The following is a 14,231-nucleotide window of genomic DNA, read 5'->3' as shown; positions in this document are numbered from 1 at the left end:
TTCAGTGGAAAGAACATTTCTCTGTGGAGAAAAGAGCATGCTCCCCCATCCTGGCAGCCTCGGCCTGGGATTTAAGACATCTCCAATTAAGGTGTAAAACTATCAAATTGCCAAGCTGAGGTGAAAGAATCATGGAGAGGAGAGAGACTTTAGATGTGTTCTGGCCAGGGTTATCAAACTTCTTTTAGCTGTAGAACCCATTGTTCAAACAAAGCCTTACTCAGAGGCCCAATGCATATAATGGATCAAAGAAGGGAAGCCACTCCGTAAAATATGGGGAAAGGAGCCAGAATTCCAGTCACTCATCTCTGGCCTCTCTGCCCAAGAAGTCTCCAAGGAGCACCATGGAGAACAGTTTGAAAATCCTCAATTTAGACCAATGGCCTCCTTGCTGGGCCCTGTGTGGATCTGAGCTTCTGCAAAGCTAAGCCCCTAGCTGCAGCCTCCCAGGTCCAGGTCCGGTGCCCTGGGGCATGAGTCCTTTAAGGCTCGAGCCTCACCCTCAAAATGAAGTTGCCCTGGCCCTGAGTTCAGATCTGATGTGGGGACCCAGCTCTGATCCCCAGGCTTCCTTCTGGACCCCAGGCTGTGACCCAGCACACACTATGTAACAGTGACTCCATGTACAAAGGACAGAAATTGCCCCTACATACCCTTTTCCCTATTTTTCTTGGTTACCACAGAAAGTCCAGTCCTCCAGACTCCCATCCCATATGGTCGGTGCATCCTCCGATCTAACCCCTTCTCTCTACCCAACTCCTGAATCCTTCCCACTGTGCCCCCCACAGTCTGTATCCCATTCGGGGGCCACAGACATTTTCTGTAAAGGGCCAGGAACAACTTTTCAGTTTTGAGAGCCATGCAGTCTCTGTCCTAAATGTTCAGTTCTGTAGAGAGAAAGCAGCAATGTGTAAATGATGGGTGCAGCTGAATTTCAGTCAAACTGTAAGTGGCCCAAGTGCTGCCCTGAATCCTCAGGTTCGTTCTGGTCACTCTCTTCACAAGGTATGGCTCTACCTTGAGGGTCTTAGTTCCCTTGAAGTCGCTAGAGGTGGCCACTTCCTCTCCCAGATGCCCCCTTCCACGGCCTGGAGTTCAGGAGATGGCCCCGCTTTCTCCTTATTTCTGCTTTCAGACCACTGTTCCTCCCCCTAAAAACCTCCAATTTTAGTGGTTGTGTCACCAGATTCTTCTACTCCCCTCTGCCCCACTTCTCCTTATTGCAGGCCTCTACAGACCTTTAAGTCATTCCTCATTCCTTGAAGACAAGAGCTCTTGGCTCGCTCCCACTCTCCCACACTCCTTACTCCTGCCACCGCCCTCCAGGAGCTTCTGGGTTCCCAAGCTTCTTCCTTAGGGATCCTGACTCCGTTCTATCTCAGCTGCCCACTCCCATGGTTATAGCCAATACCCCTGCCATAACTAATAACTCATCTTCCTTATAACCTCAAACCAAACATCCTACTCTCTAAACAATATGACCCATCTTTCCAGCTTACTCCCTTCGGCATTTTCCTCCAACAATCCATTTATCCATGCCATCATTCTCTCTGTTCCTCCTTCCATTATGTGCACTCCTCCTTCCAACCAGCTTAGATGCCATGCCCCATCATTATAATCTTTCACTTGCATTTATACTCAACTTCCTATTCTTCTCTTCATTTATCTTGCTCACTAACTCTAATCTAATCTGACTAGATAGAGATCTATACCTGAAGCTGTGCAATTGAAAAGGGTAGAGAAATATAGAAAGCTGAGCTGATGGGTCTCACTTGACCCATCATTCATGACCACCAACCTCAAATAGGCCCATGGTGATACCTGCCATTCCTGCTACATGTCCCTACTATTCACTCTTCCACTTTCCTTGATGATTCTTTCGTATCTTTGCCTTTCCCTTCAAACTTCCAGTACCTCCTCCTCTTTCATGTTTTCATCTGATGACCTTGCTACCTGTTTCCCTGGGAAAACAGATGCAATCAGAAGAGACTTTTCATGCTTTCCCACAACCACATTTGTGCCCCTAAAATGTACCTTCCTACCTGAACTATGGTAAACCTCCCTGCCTCTACCTAAGTCCAGCACCCCTAAATGTGCATTAGGTCCCCTTCCTGCCTACTGAAGGACATCAGTCCTTCCAGTAATTGTTCCCTCTAGCATCTGCATCATCAAATTGTCTGTCTCTGTTAGATGATTCCCATCACATATAAAAATGCAGTCGTATCTCCATTTAAAAATAAACAAAACTCTTGATTCCGTATCTCCTTCCAGTAACCACCATTTTACCTCTACTCTCTTTTAGAGCAAAATTCCTCAGAGGAGTTGTCTGCACAGTAGCCACCAGCCACATGTGGCCATTCAGTACCTCAAATGTGTCTAATCTGAATTGAGATATGCTGTATGTATAAAATGCACAGTAGATTTCAAAGATTTAGAATAAAACACAGAGTGATAAATATCTCATTAATAATTATTTATGTTTACTACAGGTGAAATGATAATATTTTGGTTATGCAGGATTAAATAAAATATATTGTCACAGTTAATTTCCCTTTTTTTTTCTTTTTTAATGTGGCTACTCGAAAATTTAATTTACACATGTGCTTCATATTTGTGGCTTGCATTATGTTTCTATTGGACAGAGCTGTCTGTTCTCCCTGTCTTCAATTTCTCTTCCTATCCTCTCTCAAACGTGTATCTATTAGGCTTTTGTCCCCATCATGCCACCAAAACCTGTTTTCAAGGTCTCAGTGGCCTTTATGTTGCAAAATCCAGTGGACAGTGGCCTATCCTTGTACCTGCAGCACTTGATGCAGTTAACCAGTATCTTCTCACGACTACTTCCTTCACAGCCCACCATTTCAGCCACTTAGTGGTTTCTCCTCTCCTTGACTCCTCAATTTGGGAGCCCAAGGCTCAGTCCTATCATGTCTTCTCTTTCTACACTAGCCTCCTAGGCAGTCTCATCGGATTTGACTTTAATACAATCTATACAAGTATCAATTTTTTGTCTCCAGCCTGGACTCCCCATCTCTCAGAACTCTAGACTCAATAGATCCTACTCAAGATATCTATTCAGATGTCCAAACAAGAATTCAAACTTTAAAAAGTTCAAAATAGAACACTTGATGTCCATTCCATCATACCTCATCCTTCCAGTTGCTCAAGCCAAAACTGTTGGAATGATCTTTTATTATTCTGTCTTTCTCACACCTCACATCCAGTTCATCAGCCTATCCCATCACTTCTATCTTAAAATAAATCCAGAATCCGACCATTTCTCACCATCTCCAACACTACCATCTGGTCTAAGCCTCTTCATCTGGATTAATACAGCAGCCTGCTGTGTTCTTGTCCCACTACAGGCTATTCTCCCCACAGCATCAGAGTCATTCTTTTAAAACTTTAGTCAGGTTATGTCACTGTCCTGTTCAAAACCCTCCAATGGCTTCCAACTCAGAGAGAAAACCAAGCACCTGATAGGATCCCCTCCTTCCTCTCCAACTTCATCTACCACTGTACTCCATTTCCCTGCTTTGCTCCAGCCGCCCTGCCACTTGTCCCTCTAATGCACTCCCATGCTCCTCCCTCAGTTCCTTTGCATCAACTGTTTCCTCTGCCTGGAACAGTCCCAGCAGCGAGCTCTGTGTCCATTCCTGCACTTTCTTTAGGCTTCTGCTTAAATGTCAGCTAAGGAGCAAGTTCCTTTCCTAGACTTTTGATATCAGACAGGAAGGCCTCTCACCCTGAACACTGCAGAATCCCTTTTCTTGCTGCATTTGTCTTCTTAGAACTTATCACTCTCTAAATGTGATCTACAATAACTGATTACTTGGTTTATTGTCTCCCTCATTAGAATATAAACTCTAGGAGGAATAGGATTCTTTCTATTTTGCTATAGCCCCAGTGTCTAGAACAATACCTGGTGCATAGTAGATGTTCTTATTTGTTGGAGGAATGAATATACAAACTTAAACACAGTGGCAGAGCTGAAATCTCCATGTCTCAATCACATGCCTTAATGTGTGGTTTTGCTCCTGCTAGAAACTTACTCATTTAACCATTTAATCATTTATTCATTTGTTCAACATATTTCTGTTGAATATCAGTTATGTGCCAGCCCAAAGTAGATTTCTTTAGTATCATTTATTTGTGCCCAGATACAAATCAAAGAGAGAGAGTGCTAGGAGGAAGGAGGTGGACAAAGAAGAGAGAAAATGTGGTTGCAGGCCACATGAAGGCCGGAGCTAAGATACCACAGAGGGGGCCGAGGGTACCCCAAAGGGACAGGGGCTCTGGTAGCAAACTTTCTTTGCTTTACACTCTGTCCAGGGCTGCCTAGCTCACACAAAGCCAGATGTGTTCTCTGTTTTATGATGGCAAAGAGCCTGCCCGTCACCTCTCTCAGATCTCTCTAGTGGTTATGCCCTTGGGAGGAGTCCACACTGATGGACTGTCAACTTTTATGGCCACTGACCCTCCAAGGCACACACCTGGCACTTGCTCCTGGGCTGGAGACAGCTGCAAACTCTGCTATCCCAGGCTTCCTTCAGAGAATTCAGAGCCCAGCTGGGCAAAGAAACACTGTCCTGACAGCTCCTTCTCTCCTTTCTCTCTTCTAGGCTTTTTAGTGCAATTTTAGAACAAGCAACCAAAGCTGATGGGGCCAATGCTCTAGGAGGGAAAGGGGCTGGATTTGATGTGAAGGCTCTGAGGGCGTTTCGCGTGCTGCGCCCCTTGCGGCTGGTGTCCGGAGTCCCGAGTAAGTAAAGCCATTATCCTTGTTTACAACACTGTGTGGTCACCACCTTCTGCTTTCCTTCACTGAATTGCCAAGAGCGCTTTGCAAAGGAACCTGATTTCACATAAATGGAGGTTTTTTCTTAAATGAATTCCTCTGCTTTAAAAATCCCAACTCTGAAGTGAGTCCATTAAAACACACTGCGGCCCCAGCTTATGTAAACATCTAGAAAAATATCACAGCAGTCACATAGCCAAATGAAGACAGCCCACACAGAGAAAACAGTCCCGTGGCCATCTGAGCCATCCCTGCAAGGCCCTGAGCTGGGAATTTAAGTGTATTTGCAGCAGAAGAGCCACGTGAGCAGAGACAGCTAATCCCCAAGGCTCACAGGGTATTTTAGCCAATGAGATTATCTCTACTTTCTGTATTTTCCAAAGAACAATCAGAAAAGCATCAGTGGATGGTCTAAAAGTTCTTTAAGTTCTATTTTGCCATTTCTTCCAGTGCCCTCCTCCTTTCATATCAGAAGGGCCATCTCTGGCCTCAGAAGCCCTATTTATGGACTTCACCTGTCATTATGAGAACTAGTTTCACCCACGGGCTGGAGGGTATTCAGCAATCACAGTTAGGTGGATGGGTGTTAGAGAGATATGGTTTATTAGGATAGCAGTCACATGGACAGCTCCCCTTCCACTGTGCCTCCAGAAGCCTGTCCCATTATGGATGAGGCCCGGGCACTGAACTCAGAAGCTTAGGGCACCTGCATCAGCCCCAGTAAACCTCAGCCTAAATTGTTCCTGGAGGCTAAGTCAGCTTTTGGAAAACTTATGCTTCTTCTCCTTGTTCAATTTATGGTATCTGAGCAAATTCTGGACTTGTTTGCTGAGACTTTACACTCTCAAGTCAGCTCTATCAGATCCAGCCCAAGACTCAAGGCAGAGGAGATCCTTATGACCAGGCTGAAAGCAAACTAGGGTTGGAGATGGGGCCAGGGGACAGGAAAACAAAGAGGTGCTCTGAACAGCCTTTACCACCTGCACCAGAGGTGGAGTACTTGGTGACATTATACTGCTTGGTGATATCTCTTAGAGTCACAAAACCGTAGTAATGTGAGGGGCTTTATAGTAACCTGGTCAGTCCTTTTTAATGTGCACAGAATAGTAAAAAGATCTTCCCAAAGTAACTTAATTAACCAGCAGCAGAGCAGGACTAGAACCAGGTCTCCTGTCTTTCAAACCAACTCTTTCCTACCATACCACACGACCTCTTGTAAAAACTTAACCCTTGATTATCTTAGGCTTTTACACATATATCCTGTCTCTTCGATTACATTACAAGGCCTTTGAAGCCCAGAACTGTGCCTTATATTGTCTTTGATTCCTGCACAATGCCTAGAATGGTCTCTGCACAAGGTAGGGGAATTTACTGGAAAATGAAGCAAGTGTTAGCCTGTTTTGTTGTTGTTGTTGTTGATTTGCAGTGAGGTCTCTTGGGAAAAGTTTGCAGCCTGTGTTAAACCCATAAGTGAACATATTGCTAAGCCACCCAAGCACATTGAAAGAAGAGTCTCTCTACTTGGCCTTAATCCTTTTGGGACATCTAGGAATAGAAACAATATTATGATAGCCAAGACCCAATTCCCCTCTCATGAAGCCTAAATTATTTGGATTTTCTTGGTCAATCAGCCATAATTCAATAAACCAAAATCAAGGAATGAGAAAGCAGGGTGAAAATGACTTTGATCGTTGATATTAAGGAGCTTATCATGTTGGTGCGACTAATGTGTCAGTGATAGGAACTATGAATTGATTCTAAACTTTAGCCAACCAAGCTACAAGGGACATAATGAATCTTACCCTTCTGTGTTTATTGGGGGTCTATCATTTCAGAGCATTGTGCTAGGTATGAGGACATATCATAAAGAATAAATATGGTCCTTTCACTTGAGGAATACAACAGTCTAATAAAAGAATATATCAGTCAGATTTTTGCTACAGGAACAAACAATTCTAAACTCACAGTGGCTTAAAACTGGGAACACTCATATCTGGCTCATGGTACATGAGGCTGTCGTCAGCCAGCTGCAGCCATTCTGGGCTCAACTGGGTCTTTGGGCTTGACCAGGTGCTGTATGTCATCTCATTCCAGAGCCCAGATTGAAGAAGTGTCTAACATGTAGGACATGTGGTTCTCATGGAAGAGGGCATATGCTCACAAAGGGGGCATAGAGCTAAACCACAGAAGCATATTTTAGGCTTTTTCTTAAATATGGCTTATATCACAGCTGCTCACATTCAAGTAGCCAAAGCAAGTCACATAGCTATCTTTGTCCCAAAGATAATGGGACAAAGAAGTATGCTATACCTACAGAGAAGCATGGGCAAATAATTATGAACAAATAGTACAATCCATCACAAAGATGTTGAGATTGTTATTAACAGAAATAGTTACAGTAATTACTCTAGTATAAAAATTCTTAATTAGAGATGCATATGATCGAAAGCCATTCACGCTTCAGCGCATTAAAAGGGAGAATCAAGTTAGATAGAATAGCTGGGGTTCCTCTGTAGAAGAAACTTTTTAAAGAAGGTATCTTGTCTTTCCATATGCAGGTAAATAATGGTAGAACTGTATTGTGGTCAGGAAGAGGTAACGCTTCTTGGAATTCTCTTATCAAAAGATGAAGACATGATATAGCACTTCAAATATAAGACCCTGATATTACCTGCCATGCAGTTCAAGGAGATATTTTTGTCATTAAATATAATGACAGTGAGATGGTTTTGCAGTTGTGGCAGCCTTGCAGGTAACTTCATATTTATGCATAGGGCTAATGACTGTGCTTTATTTTCTGTGAGTAACTAATGAAAAGAGAATAGAATAGCTCTTTTTGGAGTTTAAAGAAAGGGCTAATCCAGCCTTTCACCCTTTCAGAATAGAATAGTGTCTGTGGGACTTTTTGAAATAGTAAACTATGTAGACCAAGGTGAATAAGTGCACTGTACTAGTTTGGCTTATATTTTCTAGGAAAACGTCAGCAATATCTCCTATACTACAAACCTAGACAAATGCCTTCTTCTCCCATTTCTCATAACTCTAGGTTGTCTCCTTTTATATTTCAGCAAAACTCTTCAAAAGAGTTGCCTTTTACCTATTGTCTCCTCATTCTTGTCTTCCCATTCCCTCTTGAATCCACTCCATTCAGGCTTCCTCCTCCGTTACGGCATCAAAGTATCTCTTGTTGAATCCACCATGATTTCCATGTTACAGAACCCAGTGGCCAATCTGGTGCTGTTTCGTTTGGTCTGTCTGCAGCATTGGATTGTCTCTTATCTTTGAACCATTATGATCACTTGGCTTCTGGGACTCTGTTCTTTCTTAGTTCTGCCCTTACTTCACCTGTTTTTCCTTCTCGGAATTATATGCTGATTTCCCCCTAATCTTCCCATCCTTTTAACATCAGAGAGATCCAAGTTCAATCCTCAGACCTCTTCTCTGTCTACATTCACACCCTATTATTATGTCTAGTCTCATGGTGTTGGGTATTATCTATATATCTTCTAAAGCTGCCAACTGTATGTGACCAGCTCAGACCTCTCCTCTAAATTCCAGATGTGTACACCTTTCCTACTCCATTCCTTGAATCAGATAGTTAATAAGCATCTTGAATTTAACCACATTCATAACAGAACTCCCAATCTTCCCAAAACCTTTCCCATCTTGAAAAATGTCAATCTCATTCTTCCAACTATTCAGGCCAAAAATCTTTGACTTATTTCATTCTTTCACCCTTTGTAGCCAGTCCATCAGAAAATTCTATCAGCCAGACCTTTAAAATATATCAAGAATTGGACTGTTTCTTACCATTTCCACATTTACTTTGGTGCCAGCCACCATCATCTCATACCCGGATTATCACAGCAGCCTCCTAACAGGATTCTCTGCTTCTACCCTTGCCCTTTGTCAGAGCCTTGTCTTGACACAGCAGCTAAAATGGTCCTCTTAAAATACAAGTCCTCTTATAATACATGTCTCTGTTCTTCTTAGAACTCTCCAAGGCTTCCCTAACTCACTGAGATTCAAAGTCCCACAAGGGCCTACACAATCTCCCCACTCTTTCCCTGACCTCATCTCCTTTCACCCGTCCTTTCTCTCCCTCTTCACCCACCTCAGTGACCTCCTTGCTGTGCCTCCCACATTCCGAGCTCACTACCACTGTAGGGCCTTTGCACCAGCTGCTTCTTCCATCCAGACACCCTTACTCAGCTATCCACATAGCTGGCCTGCTTGCCTCTTCAGTCTCTGCTGAAATGTCATCTTATCAGAGAGACCTTCCCTCACCACCCATTTCAGCCTCCTCACTCTTCTTATGCTCCTTCTTGCTTTGTTCCCCCATATCACTTTTCACTATCTGTCATACTATATATTAACTTGTCTATTTATTACTTCTTGCCTCACGAGAATATAACCTCCATGAGGACAATTTTTGTTTATTTTGTTTACTGCTATATCCTCAGCATCTACAATGCCAGATAAAACTTTGTAGAATAAATGGATATCGTTACACAGCCCCCTGATGGCTGAGTGGCAGCACTACACATAGCAATTACTAAGAAGTAACTGGCTCACTGAAATGATGCTAATGCTAAAAGATTTTCCATTTATGTGTGCCTTTTTTAGCTTTTCCAAAGTGTTTTTACTTCTTTTATCTTATTTAGTCTTCATGACAATTCTGTGATATATAGATATACACATAGGAGATATGTAAATATTTAAGTGGTTATTTCTTAAATAAGTTAATTGGATGGTTTGTGGGATTTGTGACACTAAGCCCAAAAAGTTGTCATTATTTTTTAAATGTCTCTATGTGTATTAAATACCATTGAAATCTTAAGATCACAGATTATAGAGGGGGAGGGATGATTGTGAGGGTACAAGTCTGTGAGTCATTTATTAATTTGTTCAACAAAACCTACTGAGTGCCTAATTTATGTAAGATTTTACTAGTCATCACAGCAGATACAGAAATGAGTCAGATGCTCAGTGTATCTCAAAGAGCCTGAAGTGTAGAAGAAAATATGTTCATAGAATTGATGGTATGGAACAAAAATTGGAGTGTGCCAAAAAAAAAAAAGCTCAAGTAAGAAATGATGAGTTCCGTAATGAGTTCAACTTTGCAATTGGGATGCCATAGGTTTGGGAGTAAAGATGGAGAATCAGGAAAGCCTTCTTGGGGGAGGTAATAGTTGGGATGGATCTTGAAGTTGATAAGCAAGGAGGGACATTCCAGGAAATTATAAAAAGGAGAGAGCATGAATATGCCTGTCGAGTAGTACCCAGTAAGGTTAGAAGGTTTAGGGGTTGATTTTACTGTGAATGTAGAAATCAGTTGACTCTTTCAATGCAATTCTATATAATTGCAAAATTTGTCCATTTTGCTTCATCAGGACTCTTCTATAATAGAGGATATCAATTCCTACTGCTCACGAGGCTTCACTCTCCCGCACAGAAGTGCTGTGAAGCATGCATGTCATACCAAAGGACAAGTCATATCGAACAATAAACATTATACAATGAACTTGAACAATAAATGTGGAAGGTTATGATTAAATATTCGCAATGTTTATGTAAGGAATACATTTGTTTGTGGAGCAATAAGCAAAGAGTCATTTTCTCCTTTCTGTATAATCCCATATGCCTTCCTGGAGAAGAATTTTCAGGAGTGGACTAAATAAAGAAAGCAGACAGAGGGAGATGAGAAAGTGTCTTAGATTTGTGAGGTCTTAGACAAAAATGCACAGCAGACCAGACTTGACCCGAAAAAAAGGAAGGCGATTGAATAGTCACCTCCATGCAAGACCAGCACCAGCCTTGAAAAATACCATCCACTCACTATGAACACTTATGGAGCATTTTCTGTGAGCCAGCTACTAAGAGAGGCACTGGGGACACAGATAAATAAGATACTAGTCTCATTTGTCAGGGTACTTGAATGCTTTAAAGACTTTTCATGGGATACATGTTTTCCTATGATATGAATTCTCTTAAGGTTAACTCTTTCTCAGTTAAAAGTGTTATTTCTGGAAGCACACAGAATAGAAAACACAGAATAGAAAAGCTTGTTATTAACAAGGGTTTAATTCCTAATTGAGAAAAGGGGCAGTGAGGACTACGTATGGAGAGGGGTTAAACTCTTTCTTTCTATTTTCCTTGCTCAGATTAGAACTATTTCCCAAAAACAAATCAGCTCCAATCAGTTGACAAGTATCTGTTGAGTGAATATCATATAGAAGGCACTAGGAGAGACTTAAAAGAAAGTGGTTTTGAGCATATACTCTTAAATCAGACTGCCTGGCTTCTTGCCCACTGACTTACTCTGTAACCTTGGAGAAGTTACTAACCCTCTCTGCTTTAGTTTCCTCATCTGTAAAAAGGAAATGATAATAGAACATATTTCATATGTCATTAGAAAAACTAAATGAGTTAATGCCTGCAAAATACTTAAACAGTGCCTTGCTTATAGTAAGCACTCAGTTAAATGGTAGCTGTTACATTACATTACGTTACGTTACATTACATTACATTACATTACATTACATTACATTACATTACATTACATTACATTATGCATATAAAATAGAAATATGTGTCAAGATCACTCTTAAGGCAAAACAGATATACTTTAAAGATAAAGAATATTCAAGAGTTAAATATCAACCTGAGACCAAAATATGCCAGAGAGGCATGTGTACGATTTTTTGACTTGCATAGTATATACAATGAAGTATATTCAAGGGGCAAGTTTCCCAGGGACTCTGGCAGTCCAGAAAAGTATTATGAGGGAGGGAGTATTTGGAATGAGCTTTGAGGTTTATATAGAAGAGGTAGAGATGGAGATGGAAGAATATTTGGGGTGAAAACCTCATTTGTGTGGGTCACCAATGCAGGCCAGCCCAAGCCAAAAATGCATGGACGAAACCACTACAAGAGAAGAAATAGTGAGAACCTGAAAGTAGTAAGAATCTTGCGAGAAAAGACGACAAGGAACAGACTAGTGGGTCCTGGAATCCCAGCCAATAGGCAGTTTTCTAAACAGCCACTGATGTTCCATCTCTATTGGAAATATTCAAAAGACTGCACTGCAGAGGAACAGCTAAATGTCTCAGAAATCCCCTAAAGTGTCAGAATGGATGGTGGATCTTGAATTCCAAGGAGGTTCATTAACCCATCCTGGACACAACTAGCTAGTGGCAGAGCTGGGATCGAAGGTAGACCAAAGCAGCCCACGCTCTCCCGTCCTGCACAACATCCCTTTCGTAGGGCAGGTCTGAGGCATCTTGCTCTCTCTGAGAACTCTGCTAGTGATATTACAGGACACCTAACACACTTTATTTTTGTTACTGATGACTTAAAACTTCCTGCTGCAGAAGTTAAAAACTCGCCCAAGTGCCCAAGTACCCAGGTGAGCCACTCTCATCCTGCGATGCAGTTTTGCTTCCAGAATGGGTTCTCTCCTCCTGGGGGTTAGTAACTGTGAAATTGGCCACACTGATTAGTTAACACTGCCAGTTAATCAGACCCACTAGGGGCATATTGGAGCTGCTAAAAACAACTTTGCTGAGTGTTTTCACACTTTGATAGTTCGAAAGTAGTCATACCATCCTGTTTGAAATTTGCTCTTTGGTAAGTTGGGCCACTGTGGATTTGCAGTCACCGTTACTGGTCCCAGGACAGTGTTCTGTGGTGCTTCTTCTCTTCTCTAGCACCATGCAGAAGCCTGCATGGTGCTAGAGAAGAGGACGGCTCGGGCACCAGAGATTGCCCCGGCAAATAACTCATTATCCTCCCTGGTATTTAAGGGACACCTCACCATTCCAAATTTGATGAGGGAAAGTCTGTCTAGAGCTGATACTAAGAAATCAAGTAACTCGGCCCCTGAAATTTACAGATCTTGGGAACTGAGTCCCAGAGAAGATTCCTGAGTCAGAAGATTCCCTAGGGCTTGTTCCCTCTTGAGTTCTGAGGCTCAAAGGCACATTGCTTCCTTCCCCACCCCCTTCTTTTTCCACTGCCTGTGTCATCATCTCCCCATACCTCCCTTTACTCTGGTTAATATGGCTTAATGCCCTAAAGAGCCAGCATGATGCAGATGGTACAGTAGCCCACAAGCCCAAAGTAGGCAGAAGACTCAGACTCCAGCCCTACCTTCACCCCTAACCAGCTCAGTTCTCCCTCTGGACCTCCATTCCACATCTGTGACTCGAAGGGCCTAAACTGGCTGGCCTCTGCATCTCTTTCCTCCTCCCACGTTCTCTCTATACCAGCTGGTACCCTTTGCCTTTGGTAGGCCTTCTTGCCTCTCCACCCTCTGCTCTTTCTCCCCTTTCATTTCCTTGAACTTGGCCCTCTTTCCTTTCTCACTTTCTATTTTGCTTTCTATGCCTTTTTATCCTATTCATACTAAAGGGGTCTTAAATGTGAGAGGACCTTAGACCAAAATGAGAGGAGACTTAGAGGGCTACTTATAAGTACAGGGACATGTGCAGAGGGCCACTCATGAGTCCATCCCTCAAACTACTTCTCATAGGGCCAGAGACTGCCCAGTCCCACTGCCCACGCCATTCAGAGATCCTTTCTGCAGTATCTTCTAGGCCCCCTTCTCTACCGCTTCTTTCACTGAAACAGCAAGTGATAAAACCTTGTTCACCACATTCATCTCATGGTGCTATTCCTGAATTAGAATGTCTGAGTGGAAAGGGACTTCAGATATCTGGTCCAACCAAGTTTCCATTCTACAGATAGGAACACTGCGCCCTGACAAGTGTAATGGCTTTCTCAAGGTCACACAGCTACCTGGTGTCAAGAGGACAGGACTCTTGATTCCTACACCATCTGCAAGAAGACTGATGGCAGTCATGAAGGGACTGTCCGGTTTTGTATAGTCTCTGGAGGTTACAGAGCTCCCTTGTACGCACTAGTTCACAGCTACCCCAAGAGGGAACAAGCCCTAGGGAATGTCAGTGCTCCCTCCCACCTTCCTGCCCAGGGCTGATTCGCTAAAATGGAGCAGAGCCCTCTGGAGGACAGCTGTGAACCTCATGGCCTCTTAACATTCCAAACAGGTTGGCTGGATGGCTTTGCTGTGAGAGGTCTGAAGTCAGCTCCCTGGTGTGGGCCTGCCTTGGCTGTCAAGACACAGAGCAGGATTTAGAATAGGGTCCCAAACACCCTGCTCCAGTCCCCAAACACCTTTCCTGTTCACAGCCCCTTGGAATTGGTGCTCACCCTCACCCATAGCAATTCCTGATCTTCCACTGCAGCCCTCTCTCCCCTGATTCAGCAACTCTTGTCCCTCCTGCTTCCAGGTGCCTCTGAAGGAGCCTCTGGACTGGAGTTTAGGGGTGCAGTTACAGTTCCAGCTCTGCTGGCAACCTCTCTGTTCCCTGCTTCATGCTTTACCTCAGTTTCTCTATCTACAAAGTGAAAT

The 14,231-nt window shown here is 43.0% G+C and overlaps 1 protein-coding gene across 1 annotated transcript in view; it reads left to right on the top strand.

Moving 5' to 3' along the window:
- Positions 1-14,231, top strand: part of CACNA1C (calcium voltage-gated channel subunit alpha1 C) — a 614,430-nt gene that overhangs the window by 375,399 nt on the left and 224,800 nt on the right. Inside the window, exon 5 of the mRNA XM_023535193.1 lies at positions 4,623-4,762. Within this exon, the coding sequence (XP_023390961.1) occupies positions 4,623-4,762 (140 nt within the window). The remainder of the gene's footprint in view (positions 1-4,622; positions 4,763-14,231) is intronic.

Source organism: Pteropus vampyrus, unplaced genomic scaffold (assembly GCF_000151845.1).
Source record: "Pteropus vampyrus isolate Shadow unplaced genomic scaffold, Pvam_2.0 Scaffold137, whole genome shotgun sequence".
Classification (NCBI taxonomy): Eukaryota; Metazoa; Chordata; class Mammalia; order Chiroptera; family Pteropodidae; genus Pteropus; species Pteropus vampyrus.
This window is presented reverse-complemented; position numbering and strand designations above follow the sequence as displayed.